The following is an 18,857-nucleotide window of genomic DNA, read 5'->3' on the forward strand; positions in this document are numbered from 1 at the left end:
GCCGCGTCCCAGCGGAGTCCGCCGGCGCCGTCCGCGCTCAGCCGCGAGCTACCGGCCACCTCCGGCGGCGCCACGAGCAGCGCGCGCAGCAGCAGCAGCTGCGGCCCGACCAGCGCCGCCGCCAGCCAGCACATACGCCGCAGCTCGGGCGCGGCCGCCGCGCGCACCAGCACTGGCACCGTCACCTGAATGCTGTCCTGGTTCTGGATGAGGCCGGTGCCGAACGACGCCATCAGGATGACGGCCTCGAGGACCAGGGCGCGCGCCAGACAGGTGCGCAGCTGGTGCTCTGAGAGTGGCTGGCCAGCAGCGGCCAGCACCGGGCCCAGTGTGCGCATGTGCAGCTGGGCGCAGGCGGCCAGCAGGAGCCGGGGCAGCTCCCGGCGCAGCAGGCGCAGTGTGCTGAGCATCCCCTCGTGCTCCTCGACCGTGGTGCGACCCAGCAGGTTGATCTCCGCCCAGAAGAAGCTCGGCAGCCGGCCGGCGGTCACCGCCTGCTCCAGGAAGTCGAGGATGTCGCGCGCGCCCTGCGTTGGACTGGCCCAGCCGCTGGCGGGCCGCTCCTGGCACAACCAGTACAGCGCTGTCTTCATGTAGTACGACTTGACGCCCTTGCCGTGTGGTCCCAGGCGCGCCTTGCACGCCTTCAGGGCGATCAGGGAGCAGCGCTGCTGCTCGGTTAGGTGCCAGGCGGCCACCACCTCGGCTCGGGAGAAGGAGAGCCGCCACTCTGAGAACTCGGTGGCGCTGCCGGGACACCCGGTAGGCACCAGGTGCACGCCGAACTGCTGGATCTCGAGCCGGACGGCCACCGGCGGCCAGTCGCGGGTGCGGCGGCGCGTCACGAACTCTGCGGCCGGCCACCAGGGCGCGCGCAGACAGGGCACCAGGTCGTCGTCGTTGGATCCGGCCAGCCGCGGCGTGCTGTTGGAGGTGAGTGCCGTGGCCGGTCCGCTGGCGCCCAGAGTATCCCCCGGCCGGCGGCGCACCTCGGCCGACAGCTGCAGCAGCCGTCGGATGTCGGCGGCGCTCAGCGGCAGCGGCTCGGCGTGCCCGCACTCGGCCAGCGGCTCCTGCAGCAGCCGCACGAACCCGGCGTTCGCGGTTGGCACCGCCCGCAGTCTCGGCCCCGTCTGCTCGGCGCCGTCAGCCGCCCACTGCACCGGTCCCAGCTCGAACATGGTGTCGAAGTCGGAGTCGAGCCGCAGTGTGGCCTCCACGTCACCAAAGCCCTCCATCTGACTTCCCGAGAGCACGGCGCTGAGCACGCGCAGCCGGCCGAGCGGCGAGCAGCCGCAGCTGGCGGCTCGGCGCTGCAGCAGCTGCAGCAGCGGCCGGTCCCAGAGGCGGCGGCCCAGCTGCACCTGCTCCACGGTCACCTGACGCGTCCATTTCACCGCCGGGTGGAAATGGTGCGCCTTAGAGAGCACGCAGTCGATGAGGATGTCGGCGCGCTCCCCACACTTGGCCAGCAGTTGATCGGCAATAGCCTCCGGAGTCTGTCGCGCCCCGCCGGCCGCCATCGCAGCGGCCGACTCAGCTCGCCGGCCGTCACAGTCAGGGTATATGTCACAGTATTCTCGCCGGGTCTCACATCCGTCATCGCGCCGCGCAGGCTCGTCTGTCTCTCTGGCTCATCTGTGCAGCTGTTCGGTCTGGTAAGGCAGGATATCGGAGTCGATAGGTCAACCGTCCGCCGCTGCGTCACGCACTGCGCCACTACCGCCCGCGACCGCCGCGTTTTTACTGCGGCAGGCTCCAGCCACGCTCCAGCGCCGGCCGGAGCGGAGCACAGAGCCCAGCTGACCGCCGGAGTCGCCGACCGGCTCGTGACGTCACTGGCCGGTCCCACGTAATGGTCGGAACTGCTGGCGGGCAGAGGTGGCGCAACCGGCAATAACCGGTAATGCGCAACGTGTACTAGCAGCGTACTGCTATCATGCGTGAAACACCATCCCGGCCATACCGGTGATAAGGGTGACTAATGACTATACTCTGAAGTCTGAACCTACGTCTCATAGGGGTGAGGGGGGGGGGGGGGGTAGCGAGGACATTCCACTTATCCCTGCATGAACACGTGGTCGCTTAGGTTGTGCTCATTTCCAAATCAAGAACTAAGTCATTCATTTAGATGTTATATAGTAAGCGCATGTGCGGCCATAATCAGTGACAATGTGTATTGCTTCTCTCTTTAGCAGCGGTACCGTGTTGATACAACTTTGTGAAGGAAGGAAGCGGTATGAAATACGATGTCATGACGCAGTGCAAACAAAACCCAAGCTAAACTACTTTAGCATACCTAATCACCGAACAAGACCTTTATCTGCACCTAAACGGTGTCACATTTATTTATATTACGATAAACATTTCACGGTACAACAGCTGAGATCTATGTAGTTTTGTGCGAAGTACTGATGACGCAAACGAAACGATGCATGAGTTAACATCTTGACATCCCAGAGACGTTGAGACTCGACACTTTGAGGCCAATGTTAGTGCCAAGTACTGATCTAAATGCCTATTGCCTTCCGGTATCGCGGGACATACGTCGGACTCAGATTCGGCCGGGTTGTTAAACGGTTCTTACGACGGTCAGGAGTTCATATCGACTTCCAGCATCATCGAAAGTGTCAACACTCGCCGTCAGTGACAGTTGTCAGTGATAGTGTAAATACATCAGTGGTTGACGTCACATCAGTGTAGACTGTCAGTGGTGATGTCACAACTGACACATATTTTGATGTGGCAAAACATACTAAAGAGCACCGCCTCTCTGTGCCTCTGGTAGTTAGCACCCACGCTGACCCACGCTGGTATTTATAGTTACCGTGGTTAGCACCGACACTCGCTATCAGGCATTACGACAGTGTCGACTCTCAGTGTCAGCGGCCGTGCCAGCGGCGCACTGTGTGCGGGTGCGCCCATCGGCCCGCCTCCGCCGCCTTCCCGCGGCGCTTCTCCGTCTCCTCCCACTGCCGACCGGGTCTGATCCTGACGAGTCGCTCCAGCAGGAACACCAGCAGCGCCAGCAGCGTGCCCATCAGGTAGAGGATCAGCGAGGAGACGATGTCCTCCAGCACCAGCGGCTTGGTGGTGACGTCCGTGAAGATGGCCCCGGTGCTGCAGTTGGACGGCTTGGGCCAGTATTCGGAGCGCCACCGACTGAACAGGCCCGACTCGGACATACGCAGGAACCTGTGGCGGCGATATGGCAGGACGGTGTCATAGTGAGGTCACGGGTCGCGTCAAGATCAAGTCAAGACTTCACGATTACGCCACAATTCCGCTACATTACGTTAGTCATGCCACGGGTCGCGTCACAGTAACGTCATGATCAAGCCATGGCCTGGTGGCGTTATGGTCGTAGCTCCGGGGGCGACAAGGGAGTTCATAATTCATATCGAACACGGCGGTAGTCGGCGTTACACGTAAGCGTTAGACATGAGACTCAAGCTAGGAGCAGGAGCTTAACGTGCGTTTGAAGTTCCTGACATATTCATTCATGTATTCATTCATTCATTTATTCATTTATTCATGATATCACAGACTTATGTAACACTCAGCTCACTTGCTCCTGGCGATGGCTGTCAGGCTACAATGCTGTGAAGTGTGATGTGATGCACCTGACTCTCAGTTAACGAGGATTCAGGTACGACCATTTACTCTTCCCACCTAAAATTCGCCCAGTATACGATCAAGGGCTCACTTGGGTGACTACTGACTTACTCCCAGTTGAAGAGGTCCCGCACGGGACTGCCCGTCTCCAGTATCCAGCCGAAGCCGGCCGTGAAAAACTCCTCACGGGCGATCTTGAGCCGACACTGGCGAGTCGTACGGAAGTCGTCATCCAGCACAAAGTCCAGGTACGACTTCTCCTGTGGTAGCAAAAAATTATTTAGTGATTTTGTTGGTAATTAAGTACCGACAACCTGCCGACTTTATTTACAAACGAGCTACCCTCCACTCTACGTGCCGTCCTACATAGGCTAAAACGATCACGCCCAGTGACCTACTACCCATTAGGTATTTGAGCTCAGCATGTGTCTTAAGCCGTCACCAAACTGTTCCTGACCATCCACATCGCTTCCGTTTCGTCTCCTGACTCGGTCTACCCGAGAAAACTCGGCCTATAGCAGGGTTGTGCTTGACTCATGAGTCGAGTCAGAAATTTGACTCAACTCTGACTCAAATGAGTCAGATTTGAGTCGAGTCGGATAAAATGTTGAGCTGTTGAGTTGAGTCAGAGTTGAGTCGGACAAAAAAATTAGGTGTTGAGTTGAGTCAGAGTTGAGTCAGTAAAATAGCTTTTGACATTGAGTTGAGTCAAAAACAGTTAGCAACTTGAGTCAGCTGACTCAACTTTCTAGAAACAATATATAGTATAAGTTTTTCATTCTCCCCCCGCTTAACAACTTAAGCCTGGCACTGCTGCCGGATTTTTTCACCCCCCCCCCCCCGCACAACAACTTTTTTATCTGAGTCAATTTTGAGTCAACACACTTGACTCAACAAAAAATTTGAGTCAAGTTTGAGTCAACTCATATTTTCATTGAGCCGCTTGAGTCATGAGTCGAGTCAAGGGAAAAAATCAGCTCCTTGTTTGAGTCAGAGTTGAGTCAGGGCATTCTGAAGTTGAATGATGAGTCGAGTCAACAAATTTTTTTGAGTCGAGCACAACCCTGGCCTATAGCCCCCTTTGACATTTTCCCGCCCAGACGTAGTTGTATTTACCCAGACCCGGGCCCAGTTTTCTCCCCTGATGTCTGCTCCCCGCCGGTGCCTGACCTTGATGTAGGCGTAGCGTCCGCTGAGCACGCCGGCTATGCCCTCGTCATCCGATGCCACCCGGCTGCTCGGGTCCGCGCCGATCTTCCTGTATATCTCCGACTGCGACGTCTGCCAGACGCAGAAATGAGTGTAGGTGAAATAACAATACGACGCGTATCTGATCGATATCTGACAGCGTGAACAGCAAATGCGCTCGGACGCGAAATATGCAAGGCAAAATGAAACAAAATAGGTATATTCGTACCTCATGTTAGATTCACCACGCTCGCTCATTCGTTCGCTCCTCCCCCCCCCCCTATATCCCTCACTAGCACTCACTTCATCCCTTCCTCACTCATTCACTCATTGACTCACTCACTCACTCACTCATTCACTCTCTCACTCGCTCCCTCCCTCCCTCCTTCCCTATCTCTCTCCCCCACTCACACTGAACAGACTGTCATGCGCCGTGTCTCGTCGGAACCGCCAGCGGAGCTCCGTCTGGGACGTCAGGTCCTCCAGCGAGTTGATCTTGTCCGTCACCGTGGGCACCGTGAGGAAGGCGATCAGCGTGCCTGTGGCGCAGAACTGCAGTCAGGTGGGGTTTTAGGGCGCACGGCCTCCAGGGGTCATTGGCTGGTGTCGTCAGTCGGTGTTCATAGCACCAGAGGAACAGCTGCACGGAAAGGTCCGTCAGTTGTTAGTCTGTGTGCTGCATGGTGCGCAGTGATATACCAGCTCGTTGTATTGAGACCGCTGCTCGTCTACGGTCTACGCACAAGGCTATCTCTCAGGTAACTATGAGCCCATGGTCACAGAGTTAGCCGTGTGAGCAGTCGGGCGACTTACCCGTGTAGCTGGCTATGATGGTGATAGCCATGAGCCACCAGACGCCCAGCAGGACCCGCGAGGACGTGTTGGTCGGTATCACCTGTCCACCTGCAGCCCAACAAAATACCACGCCGTCAGGGCAGAGACAGGTCAGGGGGGAGACAGGACTTGTTGGTCCGGGTCGGTATCACCTGTCTACTCACAGTCCAGCAGGTAGCACACAAACGCTGTCAGCACAGCGACAAATAGAGGTTAGATATGCCTGAGGCTAGAGCTCCGCCACCTTATCAACCTTTTTATGTCCATCGATCAGTTGGATGTTTCCAGTGGTGAGCGTCGAGCGCATCGAAGCGAACAAAGTGATATGCCAAGTACCCGCTGACGACAGACTCCATCAAAACTCGTGAATGGCTTACGGATCTACTCTATTTACGAGCCAAAATATGGGAATGTGTAGAACGGAACGACATGAAATTACACCTAGCCCAATCGGTAACACCTTTGATCAAGCCCCGGTTCAATCAGCCGTCATGGAGACCGACCCTGACGGTGACGGTGGTTAATTTAGCTTAATGATAAATTGTTTTAAATGCAATCTACCAAGTTCATACCGTATAAGAACACTCCGTGTCATTTAACGTCTTACATTTCAAAATATCTGCCTGTCGTGAAATTTTTAACGATGACACTTAAATCCAAGGTAGAAATCCATCAATTCAATTCAGTTCATTTCAAATCGGCCTGTTTATCACCATCAATAAAAATGTAGCGTTACGCCGATTCGTCTGTCTCTCCCGTCTATTTAGCGATTTGTCCTACCGCGGAAGCCCCCCTCTCTGTGGGATGTAATAGGTGTAGCGCTCCGTTTACCTTGTGACAGCAGGCCGCCGAACATGTACCACTGAATACTAAAGTAGCGGACTTTGGCGTCAGGCCGGTGCGGGTACAGTTTCGGTATCAGATGCTCGGCGAAATGGTCCAGGAAAGACATGACCGGAGCGATCAGCAAGAGAGTCAGCAAAACTGCCACCCACACCTGAAACAAACAGATCATCATCATGCCTTTTATAGGATTAGGTACCTACACTTCGGCATTAGGAAACAACTGATTCGCGGTAGAATCAAATTGTAATGGTTTACAGACTACAGTACTAACTCATAATCATACATAATATTTCCATGGTTAAACCATAGTGTGTTAAACATAACCGGCAAATAGGCTATAAAGTATAACAAACTCTTTACCCTAATAAAAATAGACTTAAAACGCGGTTGTGGATATTTATTACATTCGCAACAGGGAAGAAAACGTTGGATAGTTCGCGTTGGATCGAAGGACGTCTCCCTGTTTTTAACTAGTAAACTGGCTATCATTGGTGAAACTGGCTTTTCCTGAGACACCATACGCTATACCTTCATAAACCTCTATCTTTTCCAAATTCTACGTAGCCTTAGCCTTGACTTCTCCCATCTGATGGCTATTGAGGACCAGCTCTCCCGCTTTACGCTGCACAACTTTATAGTGCGACTGGTCGGGCGTAACACTGTACCTACCAGCGACGGAGGCTCTGGGTAGGCTGTACCGCAATGCTTCGGCGAGCGGCGGCGCAGTCTACTCGCAGACGGCAGAGTAGGTATAGGGTAGTGTGGGGTAATTTGAACATATTTTTACGTCTTCTCCGTTGTACCAAATTCCAGTTCAACCCTGGATGAAGAAAAACTGCTTCAGTAGCGCAAGTGTCACTTGCTTTCACCATGAAAGCCTCATTTTTGGACGAGCCGAGCATACCTTGAATAGCATAGCCTCACTTCTCCACCAAGTCACGGTGTGTTCAAATTGCCCAACCGTGGGGTAATTTGAACATACTGCCTTTACCTGTCATAAAAACGATAGTCTCGCCAGCACCGATGTTGTTTGACCCATAAACAAATAAGCAGAACAATTCTAAACATACCTTCACTTGAAAAATCAACACAACAGCAAAAATAACAGTTGCAGAGTATCAATATCTGCACGCTGCACACCGGTCAGTTGACAGAATTTGCCCCTCTTCAATTAACAGAACGTCTATCATTTTTGTTCGATAAAAACTCTCCCAACCGTACTACATCTGTTAAAGTGGTGCCAATCGAAACCTGGACATTTGGAGTTCTGATTTTGTCCAATGTCCAATTCGGAATTGTTTGGACAAAGGTAGTAGACTGGACAATACTGGACGATGGCTTGCTACACTTCAGCGCTTTTTATAAAGTAATCGTGCATAGCATTGATTGGCGAATGGAAAGCTTGTTAAGATCTCAATATAATGAACACTTTTCAGCTGGTAAAATTACATGATAAGCAATATAAATGACGGTTTTGAGTGTTGATAGCTGCATAATTTTCGGACATATTTGGACAAATAGTTGATTTAAACATTTTTGGACGGAAAATCAACAAAAATGCCGGACATTAGACGGATATTAGACGTAAATTTTCTAAAACTGGCATCACTTATCTGCTACTGCCTTGGGTCGAAAATATTGGCAAAAAAAAACTGGGAGCGTTGTTTTTTCGGAGCTATCCCTGTCTTCATTCAAATTCTCACACTATATGTTCAAATTACCCCACGCTAAAAGTTATTTTGCCATTTTAAAAAACAGGGTTCAAAAGCAAATTTTTTGGATTGACGGCGCTGATTAGGTCATTATACAACAAAAGCCGTTGCGTATTAGGCGCTAGCAATGCAAGATTTTGCGCTGCAATGAAGTTGCAATGACGTGTTGTTAGACGTTTTTCCTTGCGAAATTGATTTTTTACACTGTGCGTCAACATCTTCATTCCCTGAAACTTAAAACCCCGTTCATATGATAGCCCTTTTAGTTACGATAATTTCTCTCAGTGGTCTTATTGTCATGCCACTTATGGATTTTCCGTAATTTTCTGTTATTCACAGTTCACACTATGTTCAAATTGCCCCACATGTTCAAATTACCCCACCCTACCCTAATGTAGACGGCAACGTGTTGCAGCGCTGCTGCTCGATATAGTCGCTATGACTAATTTAACAAATTATCAAATGAAAAAAAAAACAAGATTTCCCACGCTGCATGATTCCCAGCTTTAGCAGTTTCAACACTCCACGCAGCAACAGTAGCAGCTGTTGTGTTGTGCACGATAATGAGAAAGGAGCCGGATCTGTTTCTAAGGAGCCTATCACGGCACACGGTGTGCACGTGCCTGCAGAGTGACGCAAGCTGTCAAGATCGTCACATTGCGGCTTTGATTGCGGCTTTAAAAAAACTCGGGTTTGCCTTCCTCAACTAGGTGTAGGTAGCGCCTCGGGTGTTGGGCGCCACCTTCGCTGGACCGCGGGGATGTTTTAACTCAACCACGCCCCGTCTAACTCGACCTCCGGGCCACGTAACGACACGCGGTCAGCGGCATTCAGAGAAGCGTCAAAATAAGGAGGAGGGCATTCAATTCATGCAATTATCAGGTCACGTCAACGGTCAGGTCACCAGAGGTCATCAAAGGTCAGCTTTTGCCCAATTTGACACATCTTAACAAATCGGTGGCCGGTGTATAACTCTGGAAAGAATATAACTAGAGTGGAAAATCGCATTTGAAAGCCTTTTGAAATCCCTTCTGAAGAATGTCCTCAGATTTGATCAAAGGTCAAAAGGTCAATGGTTTAGCAATACCTACCATCCAGAGTACAGAAAAGTTCGAATTGACGCCTTTGTTATCGTTTATCGTTTTGGATTCGTTTAATCTTCAATAACGTTTAATATATAGGTACCTATTAAGTTTTTATGTCGTTGAATTTATCGGCACCATGTTCTTCTCATCGAGATGCACCGAATCAACTATAATTTGACCTTTAAAAAAGGCAACTAAAAATTGACCAAAGCACGAGGTCATGACCAGACCGGAAAAGGTCATGTTACGTCTATATCGCAGTCGATATTCGAGTGTTTTTACGCTCTATACAATGTCATCAAAAGTCATTGTCGTAAAACTGCTAGTTAACTTTCATGACCTAAAATGCCCTCGAGGTCTATAAGGTTGGGTCATGGGTCCAATTTACCGATTAAATATTCAATATTAACCTCTTAGACGATGTCGACGCGTTTAGAATGGTATTTGTAAATTGGTACATTATGTACCCTTATCAATCCCTGGGAATCACAAAGAAATAAGTACGTCAGCGCAGCTCTGACGAGCATGAAAACTTTTAGTTTTGTCACTGTGACCATAGGTGGCGGAACGGGGAGGGCACAGGGGCACCGTGCCCCCCTTTGATTTTGGCATTTTAACATTAGCCATGCTCATATGGGCGTTGCATGGAAAGAATGGGACCAAAAGTCGGCAGTGCCCCCCCCCCCTTGATTGAAGGTGTTCCGCCGCTACTGACTGTTGTGACTGGATATGAACTGGTGACCTGACCTTGAGTGACCTGTGTCAAATTTTCACGCATGTGCAAAATAAAAATACATCGAAGGTTTGCCATCTACTTGATAGCAATATAAAAGCAGGCTGCCCATTTGAGTTAAACGCGTTAAAATGGGATTTATGTTCCTTACAAGGCGTGAAAATCTATGGGCAAACAATGCATGTCCATCGATACGTTCACCATTGACCATAAGTTGTAGTGCTGGCATTTTTGGCTACGGTTAAATGCTGATTACTGAAGAAATACCACAAATACTGAGGTAACTCATTTCTGTATTATAACCGATACAAGTCTAATCATATTGTCGTTAGAAAAATTAACGCCAAATTAAATGGCGTACAGTATACGGCCGGGCGCTCAGTCGGCAGTGGCGTACAGAACGGACGTCAGACTGCGGGCGGGCAGCGTCAGGCTGACGGAACCGCGAGTCGCGTCCGTGACGACCACCTGCTGCGCCTCCTCGGCCCTGTTGAGCAGCGTCACCACCGTCTGGCCGTCCGCACGCAGACCGACCACGCCCTTCAGACTGTCGGACGGATCCTCCATGGCGACGATGTCCGTGCCGTGCGGCAGCAGCACCGAGAAGTGGCCCAGCGCGTAGTACATGGGCTGCTTGAAGAACTGGTCGCCGTGCGCGTCTATGATGATGGGCGAGTCCACCTTATTACCGGCCCAGTTGGGTCCGCCCGTCATGTCGAGCGCGATGTTCCAGTCCACCCAACCGGTGACCCAGTTGTTGAGGTCGTCCATGATGTCGGCGGCGTAGGTATCAGCGCGCGACCAGGCGCCCAGCGCCACCTTCTTCTCGACCATGGAGCCCTCGCAGGCCTCGGTGGCGATCAGCGGAACGTTCGGGTGCAGATTGTGCGTGTCGGTGAGCAGCGAGGCCGGCGCATCCCCGTCGCGGTACCAGTGAACGCCGATGGCGTCCACGTACTGAGCGGCGTCGGCGTCGTCCAGGATCGTGTTCACCCACTCCGGCAGCAGGATGCGCTGGTCGTCCAGGATGATGATCTTGGTGTCGGAGAAGTTGGCGTTGCCGCGGATGGTGGGTCCAAGGTTGTCGCGCACCCAGTCGCGCTGCATCTCGGGCGTCCAAGCCATGGTGTTCCAGAAGCCGTATGAGTCCAGTCCGTTGGTCGGCTCGTTCTGCGTGGTGATCGCCTGGATCGGGATCCCGTTGGCCACGTACTCCTCCAGGAAGCGGACGATGTAGTCGGCCCACAGCTGGTAGTACTCGGTCTTGAGGAAGCCCATGCCGATGAAGTCGTTGTTGGTCTTCATCCAGGCCGGCGCCGACCAGGCCGAGCCGAAGAGCTGCAGGTCGGGAGCGAGTTCCCGCGCCGCCAGGATGTGAGGGATCTTCAGGAGGAAGTCCTCTTCGGTAAGGGCGAACTGCTCGAGAGACTCATCGCCCGGGTTGTCGTCGTACGAATAGGGTCGCTCGGAGAAGTCGGTGCCGGCGATCGGTACCCGACCCAGCTTGTAGCGGATGCCCTCCTCGGCGAAATAGGCGCGCAGCAGCTGGTCCTGCACCTCTGGAGACAGGCTGTTGATGTTGACGCCGGCCGCGTCCGTGAACGCGCCGCCGAACCCGCTGACCTGCTGGCGAGTCTCTGCCTGCGGCACCCGGACACCGGTGACCCACTCCGGCGGGCACGCCTCCGGGCCGAACTGGGCGCTGGTCACGGCGAACCGGTCCCCACCACGGGACGAGGTGACCACGAGCACATCGGCGCCGGACGGCGGCGTCAGCTCGGGGAACGTGTCGCAGTAGGTGGCGTTACACACGCACACCACGCTATCCTCGTCAAAGGTAAGGGGCGAGCAGGGCAGCGCGGCGGCGCCGGCGCTGAGCGCCAGCAGCGCGGCGGCCCAGAGCAGCAGCGCGCGGGACATGGTCGGAGCGGGGCGCGGGTGTGGCGGCGGCCTGGCCCGGACGCCGCCTTTTGTGACCGGCTCAGGTGGCGCGTTCCCAGGGGCTGGGCGGGCCGGCCCTGATAGCGGCTATCTGCTCGTGCGTCGTCGGCACCGAGCTCCGCCTGCAGATGTTCCCGCGACACGGCGCAGCCTTATGAATGCGAGGTCCGTTTATCGTGGCGCTGGCAGACGGTTTTTATTATTGGGGACTAAAAGTGAACGTCACCATTGTGCAGCGATCTGACCCATGCCCAGCTGACGCAAGTGTGAGTGACGTGGATGTCAAAAGCGTTAATCGGAACAGTATCCGGGCTTTTATTCCCTGGCAATGTCTTCTACATTAAGCCTTCATTTTACCTACAAACGGTCTCATGAGACTTCGCTATGACCTTGGAACACTCTTGATGCTATAACTTACACCTATGCTAGATCAACATATAAAAAGCATGAGTTATGTAACACGACTTATGAGGGAGATAACTGTGTAGGCATCCCTGGTAAAATGACAGCTGTCAGACCTCACCGTTGCAATACAGAACTAAGAATTAGGGTGCGTAGCGGAATTCTTCCATTTCTCCATGCCGGAAAGACGTTAAAATTTTCAGAACGGGGAAACAGAATCTTTACGAAAAGTGTAGCGGACCGTGGGAAAATTAAAACCATGTTCCCGTTTCTCCTTTACTCCTTTATAAGTGGTTATTCAAGCGGATCGGTTTACAGATTTATCCCCTGCAGATGATGCTTAGGAATAGGACTACAGGTGCACAATAGTTTTCGTTATAGTTGATATTCTCCTCCTGGCCCCGTGCTGTACTCACTCCCCACGAGAAGGGCCGCACCACCGCGAACAGCTTGCTGCCCGGCTTCGGAGGCGGCATCAGAATGGCAGAGGGTTCCTCGTAGAAGGGGATGGTGAAGTCGATGCCCTCCTCGCGGACCTGGCTGATGGTGAAGCCAGCCACGCCCAGATTCACCTCCTGGAAACACACGCCGGATCGGATCAGACTGCGGGCGATTTTTTGCCAGATTTACGCCGATCTACCCCTTGATATATTTTATTAGCATAATAGAAAATATCATATGCATCATAATCACATGTATCATAACCATAATACATATTATATGAGTCAATACGAATTTGCTTCGTATGGCACAGTTACTCTTACTTCGGGTATCACATTCCATAGAGACATGTCTACTCACATTTGAACACATTCATATCTCATGAAATATCGATAAGATTTACTGTTTGCCGAGTTCATTGTTGTTTATTTACCTGCCTATCAGCATCGACCTCTAAGACATGAAACAGGCGACTTTGACCTGGATCTAAGGTCTGACGGCATACCGGTGCAACAAGGGAATCCTGGACAAACAACCCGCTAGTTAGGTACGTATTTACACCTGGCGTCATACATTCCGGCTATCACCGCAAAATCTACTGGCACATCCAGTCATGAAAGCTGTTACTATTGACAAAGCCGGCCGTGTGGCTGCTGCGCGAACGGAATGGCGGCAATGTAGGAGCCAAATTTAAAGTATGTACGTCACGCCAATGTAAACACCACACAAGAATCAAACACTCCGAACCAAATGAGCAGAACCGGGGATGGTTTAGTTACTGCACACATTTTTAACGTCTATCAATCAAAACCAATGTCTCGCTCTTTTGATAAATTACAGGAGCTGCATAGCGTACCAAATTTATCAACAGATATATCTCTTCGCGTTTCGTTTCATACATGTGGTGCTGATACAAACTTGATAAGATTACACATTCAATTCTCATACATATTACATAATGAACAATAAGCCCAGCGTTTGTCGATATAAACTCACGGATCTGTTAACCATGCCGACCATGCCATTCCATGTTCCGTTTTCCAGCCGCTTTCCCCAGTTGCCGTCGTACGGTAGCCGCAGCTCCGTCCTGCAAGAGAGTCAGGCTAGGGCTGCGCAAAAGATAACACATTGATTTGGTGTCTGTCCAGTCCCGCTCCCGATCCCTGAACAACTGTGAGGTGTTTGTGTGGTAGGTGGCTAAAGATTCCACACCATGTCCTCACCTAAGCGAAAAAATGCGCCTTTTAATTGTCAGAATTATGCTAAGAATTAATAAAACGTCTAATATTGTCGTTAACATTGTATGAGCGGGTAAGAATTTAACATGAATTGCCAATAGTCCTAGCTTAGAATGGGTGAGCTCTTACCTAAAACCGTACTTTTCCTTTAGGGCATTCAGCATCTCGAAGCAGAAGCCCTGTGCGTCAAGTATTGTCTTCCCGTCTGTGGCCATCTTCAGGATAATAAACGGCGGCCTCTGGAAGCAAATAAAACGTTTTGAAAGGCAATTGCTTGAACGGCCATAGCTTCATTTATATCAGAACATTTTCCATTTTAGACAGAGGTATCTGATGCCACGAGCGGATCCAAGGAGGGGCTTTGGAGCATTTACCTCCCTGAAACGTCCGAAGCTGGCGCCTGGTGGGAATTTGTCATTTTCCTCGCATCTAATGAAAACCAAACATTACAACTTGAATCAAAACAGATAATTTCCATTGCAAAGCAGCGGAAAATGAAGCGTAACCTGATAAGTTTTTGGAAGTTGCGAAACTTTTTGGGGTGATTGCCCCCGCTCGCATCGCCCAATACCTCCTTTCTGGATTCGACAATGTCTGATAGGCAATGGAATTCTTTACAAAACTGATCAAACCATATGAGGACGACCATGCTGTATTCGTCGCATATCGACTTTCGGCTCCCCGTTCCTCCTAAACGAAAGATTCGATGCACAATGAATGGATGTGATATAGGCCCTTGATGCATTGTGGAAAGGATGTCGAGCATTCATTTGCAACAAGAATTTTGCGATTAATATCATGAATTGTTTGAAGTTCCGATTACTCAATGTGCATAGTTTACTTCATTCACGTTGATACGTTCACTTATTTATATCTTGCCGGCGTCGAACCTAAATAACATTGGGTTACACAATACATAAGCACTGATTGTTCGTAGAATCAATGCGATCATGGCCTGGTGCCTTACCACACAACGGATTATAAAACTATTATGATTGTTTGATCATATGTAATGTACAGGGTGTCTCAAAAGTTCGTTCACAGGTACCAGCCATGCTTTTTTGTCAATAATTATGAATCAACAAGAAATTAACAGTCGAAATTTTGCATGGGCATTGGTGACAACCTTCCTCAAGCAGTCTCATTGTTTTCAAGTGCATTCGACCCTTCATGAGCTCACAAAAAGGGTTCACCTCTGACCTTGGGTTAGGCACGAAAATGTAGGTTGCAAAGTCGGGTATGTTGTGAAACTCTCTGTTTCAGGAGTAATGGGAATGGTTAAGTCGGAAATGACACATGGCTAAGTGTCGGCGAGGATGAGCGCAACATGATGATCATCTCATAAAAACGGTGGCTAAAATTTTTGAAGGACGAAACCATGCGAGACTAACGGCGTTTTGAACGACCCTCGCACGACAGCAGACTCGTGTTCCGGAAAGCAGCTGAAAATGCGGTCATAACTATTGAAAACTGGCAAGAAGGTCACAGACAGAGGTTACCCATTTTCAAAAAGTGCAGGTCATCGTAAAATAAAGACAAATTATAATTTAAAATTGTTTATAATATCTATAACGCTAATTTTGGGTGACAATAACACAAAAATCGTCAATGCCAAGGACACCTGACCCTCCAAAAGTGTCAGTTATTGTAAAATTTTATCTAACGAAGTTTCAAGATGCAGATCTGCAGCGAATAATTTTCTTTTAAACACAAAATCCCGATAAAACCACACGGTGGACAGGTTTGGGCCGTTTACAAAGCAGAACATCTCCCGAGGAAAACACTCCGCAACCGAGCGAAGGTCTTGGCATGGGTAATGACGAGCACTTGGAATTTGCAAAATTTGCACAATGTGTCTGAGAAACAGACGTCCGACACATTCTGCTACCATATGATGCGAAAAATTTACTCCTGGCACTTCCCGTTTGTTCAGGACTGGGGTCGTTTTGAAAAGGAAAATGGCGCTTGGGATGTCGGCGCCAGTCATTCATGAAGGAGTTAGAGCCAGAGAATGCCTACAAAATACTCAAGAATGGTGCCGATGCAAGCTGTCGGCTTTCAGGGAAAATCAGATGTTGCCGGGGAGCTAGTCAAAACTAAATCCGACGCAGAAAGTGCAGGGGATTCTCCTGCAAGAGCTTGAAAGCTGGTACCCTTTTATCAGCCTCCGGCAGCTGACGGAGCAACAAAAATCGGTATGGGCAAATATTTTTGGAGATACAGCAAAGGGGTTGGTTTCCAACCTTCTTAATCAGTTGTCAAAGCATGCATATTTGTCTAGTGTACACACAGACACCAAAACCTTATACTTTTGGCCGGTTCTTATATGCTTTATTGGCATGGGAAATGTGTGAACGAACTTTTGAGACACCCTGTAGCTCAAACGCTACATTGAAGAACAATTATCTCATTTACGACATTGCAAAATTTAAATCGTGGCTTATGAGCGTCCAGCCAAATTCGGTAAAAGGTCAGCACGCGTTTATTCACCTGTTAATTAACAGGTGAGACCGCAGGGTAGCCGACCGGCAGCGGTATCAAACTCACATGGATGGTGACCACCTGTAGTGTGCGGTTCCAGAGCTGCTGGCGCGCCTGTCTGAGCCGTACCTCCTCCACGTCGAACCCGTCGCTGGTCCAGGAGCGGCGCTGGAGTGAGCGACGGTCGCGGGCCGCCCCTGCCGAGGGAGGAGGGGTCAGCTCAGCGAAGGTCGGGCGAGTGTCCAGGAGCGGCGCTGAAGCGAGCGGCGGTCGCGGGCCGCTCCTGCCGGACACAGGACAGATTAGCAAAGATAAGGTGTCATTAGTTGAGAGGCGGTCGCTGTTCACCCCTGCCAAAGATTAATACAAATACCTATCTCCTGCCACGATTGAGACTGAGAGGATAATTTGTCAGGTCATCTATCTGTAGCAGGACAGATCCGCGGGGTGCTATCACGATTTCCTCATTCCCGGCCGTGAACGCCTGTCAAGTGTCAACCCGTTCAAACAAAACAAATCCCAATCGATCGGCCACCTGATTTGTTTGCGAAATGTAGGCATGCGTGTGTTCAAAGTCGGGTAGGTAGGGAAGCAATCATACAATCACTTTCCGCGACGTGCGGGGAGACAAAGAAATTTTGTTTGTTTGTTTTGTTGGGTTAGGCCCTTTCGGTCCAATTAGACCATTGCAAAGCCGGAAGGATGTTAGGAATTAGGGGGAGACATTGGTCTGGGCAGGCACCCTAGTGAGTCACCGGGGCTGAACCCAGCCCGAAGGATAGGCCGACCAGCCCCAAGGTACTCACTGCACCCGGCTACGGGGTGCGCTCCCTCGGGAGCAGCGGTGCCGCTCCAAGGGAGCGGCCCGCATGAGATAAAGTTGCCTGTCCAGCCCGGAGGAGAAGAATTTCAGTATCCTGAGGATAGAAGCATGGAACGGTGATGACAAAGAAATTACAGCGCACAGGTAGGCATAGCATACCTATCGTTCTATGGCTCTACCGTTCAGCGCATAAATCCGAGTATGTATACCTACTTACCTACAACCCCAGCCATATGGTGCCACGTCCTACATCTTATTTATTATTGACGGGATAGGTACGAGAGCTGAACCCCCTCGGCAATCTCAGTCACTGTACCGCGCCATGTCATCCGGCACAGCATAACTTCGGGCGCGGATTACAGTGCCATCTAGGAGCGCCAATCTCAGTTACAGTAAGGAGCCCTCCGGCACAGCATAATTTCAGGCGTCTATTACAGTGCCATCTAGGAGCGCAAATCTCAGTTACAGTAAGGAGCCCTCCGGCACAGCATAACTTCAGGCGTCTATTACAGTGCCATCTAGGAGCAGGAATCACATTTAAAGAAGGAAACCCTCCAGTACAGCATATTTTCAGGAGTTTGTTATAGTGCCCTGGACAAAAACCAAGAACAGAAATTGAACATAACAGAACAAGCACGAAAAATAAGTAGCCAAAATTGTTATCACTTAGTTCCTCTAACAAAAGGGTCGTTTGGAGGGCAATGCATATGCAACACAGACGAGAGAAAAATGACCGAAAGTCTGATAATGAACATCACGGGAAAATTCAGAGTCCCGTGCCCGAATCTAAGCCACGCCATGCATGTCATTACAAAGTAAGACAAGTTGAAAGACGGCAAAACACAATTTATGGCAACACTGGGTCCTTTGACATTTCTCAGTGAGAGCAACCAGCCCAGCGACGCCGTTCTCTCTGAAAACAGGGCTGTCACTGTAAACATAGAGACGATTCAGATGTGATTTACCACCCCACTGATCCCGATGACTCACCGGCCGGTCGGCAGCAGGTGATACAGATCAGCAGCAGCAGTAGCAGGCGCTGACCGGTCACAGGGTACCCCGGGCCGGGCAGGCGACCCGCCATGGCGAGCGCCCGATTGCCACTGACGCCCCGCCGCCGGACGGAGACCAGCCGACCCACCGGCCACCGCGTGCATTGGTAAACGCAGGCTCAGTAGCAGGAACACAGCGCCCACTGCATACTGAATGGGGTCATGACCTCGTCCAGCCACTGACGCAATGCATGAGTGGTCACTGATATAGAACAACATGCGCACAAGTATGCATTGCATAGTACCAATACGCACAGAGCAAAAGGTCAGCGAAACTGACAGAAATCATTGCCGCTTAAAGCTACCTCGAATTACCTACCCTCAATGGCTTCCAGGCTCGATACCCAGGCTCGATGAGCAGACACGTTATAAGACCGCATTGTGGGCAATCACAACCTTGTTTCTCGAACCCCGTAGGCTGTACCTGGGCTGGGCCTTGGCTCTGCGGCGGGCGCAGACACACCTC

At 51.0% G+C, this 18,857-nt stretch overlaps 2 protein-coding genes across 2 annotated transcripts; both read right to left on the reverse strand.

Annotated features, from left to right (window-relative positions):
• Positions 1–2,160: 2,160 nt before the first annotated feature.
• Positions 2,161–18,438, reverse strand: LOC122388804 (glutamate receptor-like). Its single transcript, XM_043380206.1, has 11 exons — positions 18,330–18,438; positions 16,583–16,713; positions 14,165–14,274; positions 13,794–13,884; positions 12,773–12,931; positions 6,469–6,634; positions 5,617–5,706; positions 5,215–5,342; positions 4,786–4,896; positions 3,727–3,875; positions 2,161–3,195 (listed from the first exon to the last, which is right to left on the reverse strand). Exons 1-11 carry the CDS (start codon positions 18,421–18,423, stop codon positions 2,883–2,885), a joined length of 1,542 nt encoding a protein of 513 aa, XP_043236141.1. The 5' UTR covers positions 18,424–18,438; the 3' UTR covers positions 2,161–2,882.
• LOC122388805 (lysosomal acid glucosylceramidase-like) lies at positions 10,290–11,988 on the reverse strand. Its single transcript, XM_043380207.1, has one exon. It carries the CDS (start codon positions 11,931–11,933, stop codon positions 10,392–10,394), a length of 1,542 nt encoding a protein of 513 aa, XP_043236142.1. The 5' UTR covers positions 11,934–11,988; the 3' UTR covers positions 10,290–10,391.
• Positions 18,439–18,857: the final 419 nt, after the last annotated feature.

The sequence above is a fragment of the Amphibalanus amphitrite genome, unplaced genomic scaffold (genome assembly GCF_019059575.1).
Source record: "Amphibalanus amphitrite isolate SeventyFive unplaced genomic scaffold, NRLGWU_Aamphi_draft 000335F_arrow, whole genome shotgun sequence".
Lineage (NCBI taxonomy): Eukaryota > Metazoa > Arthropoda > Thecostraca > Balanomorpha > Balanidae > Amphibalanus > Amphibalanus amphitrite.

Coding starts and splice junctions, on each gene's coding strand:
- LOC122388805 (XM_043380207.1), bottom strand. CDS start 11,933: ATGTCCCGCGCGCTGCTGCTCTGGGCCGCCGCGCTGCTGGCGCTCAGC.
- LOC122388804 (XM_043380206.1), bottom strand. CDS start 18,423: ATGGCGGGTCGCCTGCCCGGCCCGGGGTACCCTGTGACCGGTCAGCGC. Junction 13,885..14,164: donor AAGGAAAAGTACGGTTTTAG/GTAAGAGCTCAC, acceptor ACTCTCTTGCAG/GACGGAGCTGCGGCTACCGT. Junction 5,707..6,468: donor CGGCGGCCTGCTGTCACAAG/GTAAACGGAGCG, acceptor GTTGGGCTGCAG/GTGGACAGGTGATACCGACC.